We start from the raw sequence: 12,341 nt of genomic DNA, 5'->3' as shown, positions 1-12,341 counted from the left end.
ACACAGCTCTCTTCTACTTTAATTCACATTGTACAGCATCCCAAACTCAATCCAGAGCAAAGCCATTTTTTTTAGGGGGCTCCCATGTTTATTTTAGGGCTTGCTGAAGTTAAGCCAGGATTGCACCCACACATGTCCTGTGCTGCCAGGCTGCTGCCACACATGGCTAGGAGTGCATCTGCAAAGTGAGATGGCAGGGGGCTTGAACCCTTGCTTTGTAATTTGCATCATTTTGATCATGCCTCGTTCCCACAGGGCCTCCCCTCACTGAGCTGTGCCTGGGCACCACAAACATCTTCCCACTCACACACAGCACTGCAGGACCCTCTCCATTTTTAGAGGATGAAAAGGAACCACAAACAAGTTCAAGCAACAGGTCAAATACTGAATAGTTTCATTTCATAACATTAAAACATGGAAAGCAGGAACTCTTCTTACTCATCTGAAGATGAAGAGTTCATGTAGCAGCACTTGGCCTTGTCCAGTATGCAAGCCCTGTTACAGAAAGCTTGCAGCTAACTTAAAGGTGTAATTACAATAAAGAGTGTGCAAATCCTCATTGATTGCAGCTACTCTCATCCCTCATTTCCTCCCTTGTCCAGTTCATAGAGCTTTGCTTGCTTATTCCTGGCAGCAGGAAGGCAGGATTCAAGCACTCTAATTTAATTGATGTATTGGGGCGGGGGGAGTGCAAAAAGCATTCTGTAAACAAGCATGAAGTGTTTCAGCTAAAGCAGAGCTACTGAAATGCTCAGAAGGGTCCTCAAAGAGGATCTGTACCTAGAACATTGCTGCTTTTTCCTTTCAGCCACTGCTTTGCACAGATGTTTCACGAATCTGAAAACTATTGCATTCGGTGAGGTGTTGACCTTCCAAGGCAGCAGCTGGAGTCATCCAAGCTCCCCTGCCTCAGAAGCTGTGCTCTCTAAAAGCACCACAGCAAGGTTTAGAGAGGTAATGCTGACCTGGTGCAATTCTGCCATCCTGGGCAGCAGGTCCATCTTTCAGCACATTCTTCACCTGGAGAAACTCATCAGGTCTGTCCCCTCCAATGATGGTAAAGCCAAAGCCCATGGTACTTTTCTTCAGCGATGTCCGTATCAGTGCTCCTGTAAGCTGGGAGGGATCTCTGGTGAAGACAGACTTCTCTGGTCCTTTGGAATTATGGAATAAAGAAACACAAAGGGAGGAAACCAGGGTTGGTTTTGCCATAGTGTTTTGTTCTGTTTGTGTTTTGAGATAGCACAAAGGTTAATGCTTTGTTTGGTTAACACAGGTTAACCTCTGCAGCACTGTCACGGAGTAAAGCAAACAAACACTCATGTCACAGCCCAGGTCAGGGAATGGAAGAGTGAAGTGCTCTTTCAGGATGATGATACAAGCCATACCAGTGCTCTAATCCCCAGGCTTACACTGTAGCTCTCAAATGCCAAGACTGAAGTAGACCAAAAGTGTAACAAAAAATCATTCAAATCCCCATATGGATGTGGGAGGGCAACACCACCATGGCCAGCAGAAAGACAATGCTAAGGCCCTGATGAATCCCACAACTGGTTACTTAGGATGTAAACCTGCAGACAAAGATATCCATAGACTCACAGAATGGGTTAGGTTGGAAGACATCTCAGAGATCATCTCCTCCAACCTCTCCACCACAGGCAGGGACACTTCTCAACCAGACTTGGTTGCTCAAGGCCTCATCCAACCTGGCCTTGAACATCTCCAAGGAGGAGGCATCCACAGCCTCCATGGGCAGCCTATGCCAGAGTCTCATCACCCTTGTACTGCAGAACTTCTTCCTTCCAGTCCAAACCTACTCTGCCTCAGCTGAAAGCTGACAAAGAGCACAACATTTAGTGATACCTGATTTTGAAGGGCCAGCATCAGTTTGTCCCAGTTGCTTTTTCCTTTTGGCTTCCAACACTGGGTTTTCAAATTGAGTTTTCTGGTTGATGTGGCTGTAAGCATACAGGGAGGAGATGAGGATTTCAGCAGAGAGCATTCTGCCTAGTTCACAGAAATGAAACCCACAAAATACAGAATCATAGAATGGTTTAGGTTGGAAGGGACCTCAAGGATCATCCAGCTCCAACCCCCTGCTGCAGGGAGGGACACCTCCCACTAGATCAGGTGGCTCAAGGCCTCAACCAACCTGGCCTTAAACACCTCCAGGGAGGAAGCATCCACAATCTCCCTGGGCAACCTGTGCCAGTGTCTCACCACTCTCACTGGAAAGAACTTCCTCCTAACATCTACTTTCAACCTCTCCTCTTCCAGTGCTGACCCAGGTGCAGGACCTTACACTTGGCCTTGTTGAATATCCATCTCTAAATACTGGGCTTTATTATCTCAAATTGCTGCTCTGAAGGACAGAAGATAAACTGTCCTAAACAACACTAAGAGCATTTTTGTCCCTTAAAAAAACTTGATTTACTTCAAGAGCCAATACAAATTTACTCCCTATAGTTATGGGCAGAATTTACCTTCGCTCCTCTCTGCAGACAAAAGATTTTAGTAGTTTTGAACTGAGAAAATCTGCTTTTCCTCTTGTCCTAGTGTGCTGCTTTTATCTATCTGTAATGTTTAAAAGCTCAGACATCACCTTTTTATTAGGAGATGCTGAGGCCGAACATCAAATTGGAGAACCAGTTGAGTTTGAGCAGAATTGCAATACCTGTGATGCCTTTGCAAAGTCAAGACATGGCAGTTTGCTTCATTTTCCTACTCTTTCAACTCTACTAATTTTCTACGGCATAGCTACAGAGAGATTTCATTTACCCTGACCCGAAGGAGATCCAGAAGCACTCTTGCAGTAGCTTAGTGGTTATTTACTTGGCTCTTTGGAGACAGCAATGAGAAGGTATTTTTGCTCTTCCACAGTTATCAGTTTCCATTCTTAAACCAAGTGACCTCATTTTTGCTGAAGCTAAGCAAATTACATCAGCTCATTCCCCTTAATAAATTACTTTGCAGCTTGTTTCTCTAGAAACATGCTCTAGGAAGTCAATGCACCCACAGCCCAGCACTTCAGCAGTGTGCACTGCTCCTACCACTGTCCCTGCTGGCTCTCTTTAATGCTTACACTGCACTGCAGCTCATACTCACTGCACACAGCACACACATTTCATTGTCTTCTGCTCAATTTATAACTGTGTCCAATTAATAATTCACACTTACTCAACATAGTATGTGCCATACTGAGGGTCTTCTATTCTCTCCCATCCATAAGGAAGTTCTGCAATCAGAAAGAATAAAATTCTCCACTGCAAACTGTCTGCAAGTACAGGAGTTCTTAGAAAGGAATGAGAAGACATAGATGAAAAACACAAGGCAAATACAGGTCCTTTGCTCTTCTCCTCATCTGCTTGAGGCTGGTCCCTCTGATGAAAGGATAAGCAGCCTCTACCAGGAGGCTGAAGCCTTGAAGCTCTCCACACTCCAAGAAGTTTTTTCCACTAGGTGAGGGGATCTGTATTCCACAAAATCACACCACTTTAAACATACAATAAAGGTAAGACACACATTAACCCATTTAGACAGGAAGAACCTGTAAAGGTCCTTTTGATGGCAAATTCACAATCTGGTCAGATGGTGCCCAGCAGCAGATCATTACTGACTGAAGGTGATGAGCAGTTACCACTGAGGTCCTGCTATTCCAGCTGTACAGTTCCAGTGGATACAGTCAGGTAGCCAGACATCTGAAGGATAGAAGTGCTGTGGGGTCTTGTTGGAGGCTGCCCTAAGTTTGATGGGAACAGGAATTTTCCTAGCATATGACAGCATGATACCAATTATTAACACCAGCACCACTCCACAGGGTTTGACAGAAGACCCTGTGGGTCTGCTCATTTAAATGGTGCTCATTTGGGTATCCTGCATCTCTCTGCTCAAACTGCTCTTTCTGCCCTGTGGTGAGCCGCACAGGTTTAACAAGCAGCAGTGTGTGCCCACTGCTCCAACTGGCTTTGTTAGCAGTGCCTGGCTGCTGGGCTGTGCAGCTGAGGAAGACAACAGGCTCTTCTGAGCCTGCCTCAGCTTCTGCAATGTGCCAGGCATTTGCTGAAGACAGAGCTACTGGGTACCCTCTTCTAGAGGGCTAAATTGCCTCACCACATGGGCAACGGTTGCAGGAATTGTCTGTAGGCTGATCAAGAGCCTAACCTCTAAGTCTTGTAGAAACAGTGTGAAGAGTTGAAGAGAGTCAGACTGCTCCCCTCTGCTTATCCATTCAAATATTGTCTCATGCCACATGCAACAGGTATCAGCAGTAACAGGCATCATGCTCTAATTCCTTACTCCTATATTCTAACTAACATCAGGGACTTTTTCCTGCTGCACAGCAACTCCTTGTGAGACTGACATCAGTACCTGCAGCTTTCTGCCTAACAGTGACAATTACTGGAATAAAACATCTCATTCTGGTCTCAGGAATGCAGCCAAACCCCCCCTTCAGATTCTGCTGCTCCAGGGAAACACACTATGGACTTTTCCAGTCTTAGATAGACTCACATTGCCACCAAACTAGGGAGATTCAGCACTGCACTGCCTGCTCCAGCGTCACCTCAACCGCAGCAGTAAGGGATCATACCCAGCTGTGGTAAACTCAGACATTTACCAGTCACAGGAGATAAATGAGTTTTGAACATCTCACCTCCATCTTCACAGTCTTCAGGAGCTTTGGCTTTCTTACAGAGCCGTGGATCAAGCCAGGTGGTTGTCTTGGTGTTATGACTGTGGAGCAGACCACATCCCATTAGAAGAGAACTTGCTCACACTGAAGAAACTTTGCTTCACTTTAACTGCTTAGCACCAGGAGCTAACTGTAGCCTTTAGATAGTGGAACTTTTATTTGTGTCTCAGTCACATCATCAAAGTCTAAAAAAAAGGCAGTGCTGATGCTCAGAGGTATGAGCACAGTGGAGATTCTCCAGGACAGATGTGAAATGTTAGAAGTACACACACCCCCTGCCCCCAAGAGTTCACAGGGAAGCATCATCTGTTTCTGTCTGAAAGGAAAAAAAACATCTATAGCCTTTCCTTATGCTTAACCCTCAGCAAGGTTCTTGCTTCCTTTAGAGATCAATCAGTGTGGCTGTTTTGCACAGGAGCTGCCTTCCCATCCTGGGCTTCCATCTGTACTGTTTGTGTTTTGAAGCACACTCCCAGCCAAGGGACAAGCAGCGAAGAAAGAATGAACAAGCTCCTGGCTATCAGAGGAATTTCAGATAGTGAGGTTTGCATGATGTTACACCTCACGTAGCAACACCCACCCAGCTTTGCATTTTGTCAGATACTAAACTCCTATCACAAACAAAGTGACTTTGCATGTAGAACCCTGAGGCTCTCCTATGCGAGGCAGTCACAGGAGCACACAGCAGAGATGGTTAACAGCAAGGAATGAAGCAGGAGGAATGTATCAAACTGTACAGAGAAGTAAAAGGAGTTAAGAGTAGAAGAGAGGTGAAAGAGCAGCAGGCAGCTTCCCAGACTGCAGCCATCAGCACCTCTCACCCCTGAAGGGCACAGCAGCCCTGCATGGTGGTGTTCTACTCACTCAATGAAGTAAATCATGCCAGTGTCCGTGTAGGCCATCTCCCAGTTCTTGGGCAGCGGTTCCAGGGTCTCATCCCTCGACAAATAATTTCTGAAGTCCATGGAGCTGCTTGTCTGGTTGTAGCTGGGAACAGGTTTCATCCAGTCAGGAGAATCTGAATGTTTTTCTTTGTTTTCTGCAGTTGTTCAGGGAAAGTGTTACTATTTGTCAGATGTTTGTCTTGTTTCTCACAAAGAACCACCCTCCTAATCTGGCGAGGAGTGGATGTCAAACACGTCCCTGTGTGTGTGATGTGCATTTTTCCACTTTCCCCCTTTTTTTTTTCAGCTATGAACTTTGAAAAGCTGACATGAAAACACTGAACTCTGCTCTTCTCCTGCCAAACAGAATTAACCTTGTATTATGTGTCTGAGCCCACGCTGAAAAAAAACCAACGCTGGCAGAAATCCAACCCGACTACACTTTGTTCCTACATAGAGAACAGTGTTCACAATGCCATCAGACCCCAGCCAGGTCCTACCAACACTCCTTAAAGCACCAGAACAAAATGCAGAGAAGACCCAAACTGGCAATAAACCCACCAACAACCTCCTGCAAGCCACAAAATGGTCCCCACAATTCCTGCAAGAAACTTCAAATGCAAGCCTCCACCCTTCTGTCCCAACCTCACACTTAGTGTGCTCCACCACACAGCAATGTCCATGACCTTCATCTAACCACCAGCCCAGCTACTGGCTGCCCTGTGCTGTGGCATTGCCAGCCCCTGAGCTGGCAAGATGAGGTCAGAGCTGGTCAATATAAGTCTGTCTCAAAACACTCACACAGAGGATCATCTGCAAATGCAAAGTGACAGCTTCTCTCCACCATCAGTGCTCTCCCCTGGAGATGAGTAACCATGACAGCAGAAGAGAGAGGGCATCCTGCCAAGCCCCTCAACGTCCGCCTGGACACGGGGCCAGTCTCCACACACTGCTTGGTTTCTCTTCACAAACTCTCCTCCAGGCAGTTTCAGGTTGTGCCACACTTCCCTTCACCAAACCATCTGAACACTTCACAGTGTTCAGTGCCCCTTAAACCAAGCCTTCACCAGAGCCTCCTGCACACAGGCTCAGCAAGCTCCCCAAAGGCAGCAGCAGCATTGACAGGGGATGAGTTACACTCTGCAAAGGATTCTGTTATTTGAAGAGTGGATAAAATTTTCCTTCCTTCCTCCTCATGTCACTGGCCAATACCCAGCACTACATGTTCTCTACTGAGCTGTGCATTTTATGATGCAATTGCACATCTGGCTGAGAGAGCAGCTGTTTCTTTTTAAAAGATCATTCCCAAATGGACTTCAACCCCCCCACTCTGAATAGCAGAGTGCCTTCAAACTCCACCAGGGCTGAGGAAGGGCTTCAAGCAAGCATGAATGTTATCTGAACACTCCTTAGCCATTCATACAACGCTCCAGGGAGTTTCTCCCTTGTCAACCAACCTATCCCTCCGCTGCCATTAACTGCTTCCTTCTCCTCCTCTTCCTCCTCCTCAGGCAGAGAGCTGTCCATCCTTTGCATTTTGCTGACAGATGTGGTTCTTTTCCTCTGCGACTCAGTATCAAAATCATTGTCAAAAAGGACTTGGTCCACTGGGTCAGGCTGAAAGGGGCTGGGCTCTGCTGGAGGCTTTGGAGTGCCGTAAAAATTACCTGACAACGAGACAGAAATGAAGGTCACCAAAGCATGGATACTTGTGCAAAGATTCATAGAATTATAGAATCAACCAGGTTGGAAGAGACCTCCAAGATCATCCAGTCCAACCTATCCCCCAGCCCTATCCAGTCAACCAGACCATGGCACCAAGTGCCTCATCCAGTCTTTTCTTGAACACCTCCAGGAATGGTGACTCCACTACCTCCCTGGGCAGCCCATTCCAATAGCAAATCACTCTCTCTGTGAAGAACTTCCTCCTAACATCCTGCCTATACCTCAGCAAACACTTCATTGCCTACAAAACATGGGTTTGGTGAGATTTGAACTGTAATTTAACTTCTTAAAGGCATAAGTACCATCAAAAGCCAGGAGTCAGAAAGTATTTGTTCCTATATTGTCTTTTTGCCAAAGGTGCATCAGAACACAAGAGGCTGAGTTCAAGATTTCTGTCCTGCTGTCTTCTCAGAGAAAGAGATGGATTTGTTACTTTGCCTGGAGTTCAGTGATGCTCCATAAAGAGACCTAATTAGAAGGGTTGGGTGATATGTTGGACTTGATGATCTTAGAGGTCTTTTCCAACCTGGTTAATTCTGTGATTGGGCAACAGTCTGAGAAAATCAAACCAGTGATAACCAACTGCCCTGACTCTCTATCTTGATTAACAGTAACATACAGTGACTGAAACACAGCAAGTCAGAAAGGAGATCAGTTTTGTGCAGAAACAAAACATTTATTTACATAAAGCCAGTTGGAAAGAATTGATTCTAAAAACTACAGTGCCATCCTTTTCTACTGACAATACACTTGCTAAACAAAGCTGTTAGTACAGCTTCATCTGGTGAGAAATGAACAGATTTGTATGTGCCTATTATAATCTAAACCACAAAGACTAGGACTCATCTGTTGTTTTCTGGAAAAGAATTTCAGCAATTGACCTCTCTCCTGACTGCTCATATGATTTTTATTAGGGAACTGAGCACACACCAAGAGAGCTTCCCAGAATTGCTGCTGGGGTAACTTTTGGTGGTTGGAGATGGGTTTGGCCACGTGAAAAAAAAAAAAAGAAATAAGAAATCCTTCAGAAAAGTATCAGGGTGAGGCTCAAAGTGGTGACAAGCAGATAATGGGAAGCTAAGGTGGGGGGAGAGAGCTGCTTTAGTCTGAATTTGCTTAGGAGGCTTCTACGGACAGGCTGATATTAACAGACAGCATGAGACATGTCAAACAGGAGCTACAGAGCCCTCCTCAGAACTTTCTGCTTTGCATTTCTTGTCTTTGGCTGTAATTCAGCTGATTTCAAGTACAATTATATACTTGGGAAAAAATCTAGCCAGATCAGATGTCAGGCTGTATGGAGTTAGATGCTAAAAGCCACGTGAGATGTCTGCAGTTTGTTCTGTTTGTGGTGCCAAGAGGAGAGCTGTTCAATAGATAGCAGCAGCCAAACCAGGCAACCATTACTTGAAACCCATCCACAGCCGAGGCCCACTCCACAGGAATGCAAGACACCCTAGGGCTGAGCCAGCCAAACTGGTCTCTCCTCCCTCCCACTTTGAGTTTTGGTTCATCCCTCCCCACCCCAGAGTACAGTGACTTGAGGAACTGTGAAGTTATCTCTGACTGCCACTGAACCCTTTAAACCAAAGCAAAGCAAAGCAAAAGCCCCTCACGGGGTGGTGGCTCCATGACTCCTCTGGATAACCAAACCCTTCAAACCCTTCATTATCATGGAGGTTTTTCCCCATCACATTTAACAAAACCACTTTGATACAGATTTGGACAATCTGGTCTAGCACTGCTCAATTTTTCATTGCAAAACACTTTCTGTTGTCCCCCTGCTGTATCAGAGTTTCCCTTGCCTTCTGTCCTTTGGATGCTTGCCTCTGAGAAGAGCACAGCTCTGTTCTCAAAGGTTTAAATGGAATTGAGTGAACTGTGGTAAAACAAAACTGTACCAAGCACAGACAAATATTTTCAGATTGCCTCCTCAAAAATGCAATAGGGGAAATAAATGAGCAGCTGGCACTGACTGAGGGGATTGAGCAGAAAGCTTTAAAACATCACCACTGCTCCTCTCCACAAGTACTCAGAGTTAATACTGCCACTCTCCCAGAGTCATGACCATCAATGGACTGAGGAACTGACACTCCTGGGTATAAGAAGCTACATTTGGACCTAGAGACTGGACCTGAGAGCTGGGTCCTTATTCCCATTCCATTAGACATCAGCAACATACCATCATATGTTCCACTTTCTAGCAAGGCTCCACTTTCTTCCAGTGCTTTAAACTGCTCAACAGGAATGAAATTATAGTCTACCCCAGGGACCTCCCCATCTCTGGGAGCCCTTGTAGTGCCTGAAAAGACAGAGAAAACACTCTTGTAAGAGATGTAAGTGCTGTCTGTTTACCAAGTGCACCTGCTGTACCATCCAGTGGGAACAATGTGTTTGTGAATCTGCACACAATGCTGATGTCACTCCAGCAAGAGAGGAGTCAGGACACTGCTGAACAAGCAAACAACAATGTATAAAACCCAGGCTAACATATTAGGTAGGAGCACAGCTCTGGTATGGAGGAGGGAGAAAGGAAGCTGGGTGAGCTGGGAACTGGAGAGAATTCTCCCTCATGCTCAGTGAACCAAAAACTTCTGCTGTGAAAGAGACAGCACCAGGGCCAGGCCATCACAGCCTGTGGCCCTGGGGAGCTGTGGGATTCTAAGGCATCTTGGTGGGTGCTGCACTGCTCCCTGCTTCCACCTGCACCAGCTACTGACGTGCAGTGAGCTCAGTGTGACCAAGGACTTCTGGGCCACCAAACCCCTAAGTGGGCACTGAAAACGATTTTTTTAAGGTCACGTTCAGAGTGTAGCTCAGCTGCACCAACCCTTGCCTGCAGGTGAGCATTTCCCACGGAATCAGCAAATTGCTGCCTTCATGGGAGGTTCCCAGGGTGCTCCTCACAGCTGTAACAGCTTAACCAAAGCTCTCCTGGAAAGGATTCCACAACCTAGCAGCATTTTAAAGGCACAGGTTTTGTTTTGTTTTTCCAGGCATGAATAAGAACTGCTGGTAAATAAAGTGCATTTTGATACTATTTATCTTTTAAGAAAGTCACAAACTGTTGGGGGGCACACTCAATGTGATAATGATGGCAAGTTGAGTGTGAATTACTGTAGTGGCAAACAAAAAAACAACTTCAAAGATTTAAAAAAAGAAAGTTTTTAGTGCAATGAATATTTAAATGCAGTGAGTGATGAGGGTGAGGAAACTTCTCTTTAGTCTGCAAACCTCTGAGACAAAGCAAAGGATGATTTGTGATGATTGAGAAATAAAATGGCACAGAAGGGTGAGAAGCAGGGTCAGGGTATTTGGCAGCTGTCAATGTCCTGTACCTTGAGCAGAGGCTCACTGCCTGCTCATGGAGCAGCAACAGCCCTCGAGCGCCTTGCTGAAGGCACAGCAACACCTGTGCTGGTTGGACCCAGAGATGCCAGCAGATGCTCAGAGCAGAAGGGCTGGCAGAGCTGATGAGACAGCTCCAGCCAGATTCTCTCACTAATTAATTCTTGCAGTGACACTAAAGTTTGCCCATGTGCTGTTCTCTCCTCCTCTTCTTGGGCCAGGACTGCACTCTCCCTCCTGCTGCCACCACCTTCTCAGGGAGAGAACATCAGCTCCCCTGCACCTTTCTGCAGGTAACTCCTCCTGCATCTCCCCCTCCAGCTGTGCAGCTCTACCTAATGCACAGGATGCTCTCCAGGTCCTCTTTGTGCAAAACCCAACACACTGACAAAAATTAGGAGGTTTGCACTGCTTGATCATGCTGAGGGAGATTTGCTTCCCACGGCAGCTGTAGTTACTCTAACAACAACTGAAGAGTAAAACATCACTGACAGAGTGAAACATCACTGAAACACTCTGAGCTTTGGCTGTTTTGTCAGTCCATACTGAGGCTTCAAACATAAAACTGTTCTAGCAATGCCATTTACATAAGGTCCTGCTGCATGGTAAATCTGTAACTCAGATTAAGAGAGAAGGCATTTCAAGCTCTCAAATTATGTGGCCGTTAGCAGGAGCAGATCAAATTAGGCTGATCTTTATACATACTTACAAGGGATGGTTCTCAAGTAGAGATTGTCTCTGATCACTTGCTGGAGTTTATGGTCTATTGAGCCCTTCTGGAACTGAAGGCTCAAGTAGTGGCGCAGGTCTTTGTTGATGACTTTTCCTTAAAAACAGAACAACAAACAAGAATAACTTTAAAAGTGAAGCAGCTCTCAGGAGGAGCTCTCACAGCAGGCATGGCCATTCCACTGCAAAAGAAGAAAGCAACAAGGAGAGCTGGGCTGTTTCAAATGCAGTGACCTGAATGGAAAAACCCTGCAAAGCTTCCAAAGCCTGACCCTCTGCTCTGCTTTGGCATGGAGATTTTAAACACAGGGTGACAAAGCTGGGGAGGGGCCTGGAGCACAGCCCTGTGAGGAGAGGCTGAGGGAGTTGGGGGTGTGCAGCCTGCAGCAGAGGAGGCTCAGGGCAGAGCTCACTGCTGACTACAGCTACCTGAAGGAAGGTTGCAGCCAGCTGGGGCTGTGCTCTTCTGACAGGCACCCAGGGACAGAAGAAGGGGACATAGTCTCAAGTTGTGCTGGGGGAGGTCTAGGCTGGATGTTAGGAGGGAGTTGTTGGCAGAGAGAGTGACTGGCATTGGAATGGGCTGCCCAGGGAGGTGGTGGAGCACAGAATCACCCAATGGGACCAAAGATGCCACTGGGTGATTCTGTGCTCCACAACTTCCCTGCAGGTGTTCAAGGCCAGGTTAGATGAGGCCTTGAGCGACCTGTTCTAGTGGGAGGTGTCCCTGTCTATGGACAGCTTTGAGGACCCTTCCAACCTAAACCATTCTGTGATTGTATGGTTTTAAGTGCAATCTCAGCACTGGAATGAAATCATTTCCCTGGGAGACTAAAAAGCCTGGATGAGGCACTTAGTGCCATGGTTTGGTTGATTGGCTAGGGCTGGGTGCTAGGTTGGACTGGATGAGCTTGGAGGTCTCTCCCACCCTGGCTGATCCTATGGTTCTAATGACAACCACTCAA

At 46.4% G+C, this 12,341-nt stretch overlaps 1 protein-coding gene across 3 annotated transcripts in view; it reads right to left on the bottom strand.

Moving 5' to 3' along the window:
- The window catches only part of MAGI3 (membrane associated guanylate kinase, WW and PDZ domain containing 3), a 72,428-nt gene that overhangs the window by 22,319 nt on the left and 37,768 nt on the right, over positions 1-12,341 (bottom strand). For all 3 annotated transcript variants that reach the window (XM_064173646.1, XM_064173648.1, XM_064173649.1), the window contains exons 2-9: positions 11,357-11,473; positions 9,482-9,601; positions 7,032-7,241; positions 5,555-5,729; positions 4,652-4,731; positions 3,178-3,235; positions 1,864-1,958; positions 966-1,154 (exon numbers count right to left, since the gene is read on the bottom strand). In XM_064173646.1, the coding sequence (XP_064029716.1) occupies positions 966-1,154; positions 1,864-1,958; positions 3,178-3,235; positions 4,652-4,731; positions 5,555-5,729; positions 7,032-7,241; positions 9,482-9,601; positions 11,357-11,473 (1,044 nt within the window). The remainder of the gene's footprint in view (positions 1-965; positions 1,155-1,863; positions 1,959-3,177; positions 3,236-4,651; positions 4,732-5,554; positions 5,730-7,031; positions 7,242-9,481; positions 9,602-11,356; positions 11,474-12,341) is intronic.

The sequence above is a fragment of the Pogoniulus pusillus genome, chromosome 39, assembly GCF_015220805.1.
Source record: "Pogoniulus pusillus isolate bPogPus1 chromosome 39, bPogPus1.pri, whole genome shotgun sequence".
In the NCBI taxonomy this organism is placed as follows: Eukaryota; Metazoa; Chordata; class Aves; order Piciformes; family Lybiidae; genus Pogoniulus; species Pogoniulus pusillus.
This window is presented reverse-complemented; position numbering and strand designations above follow the sequence as displayed.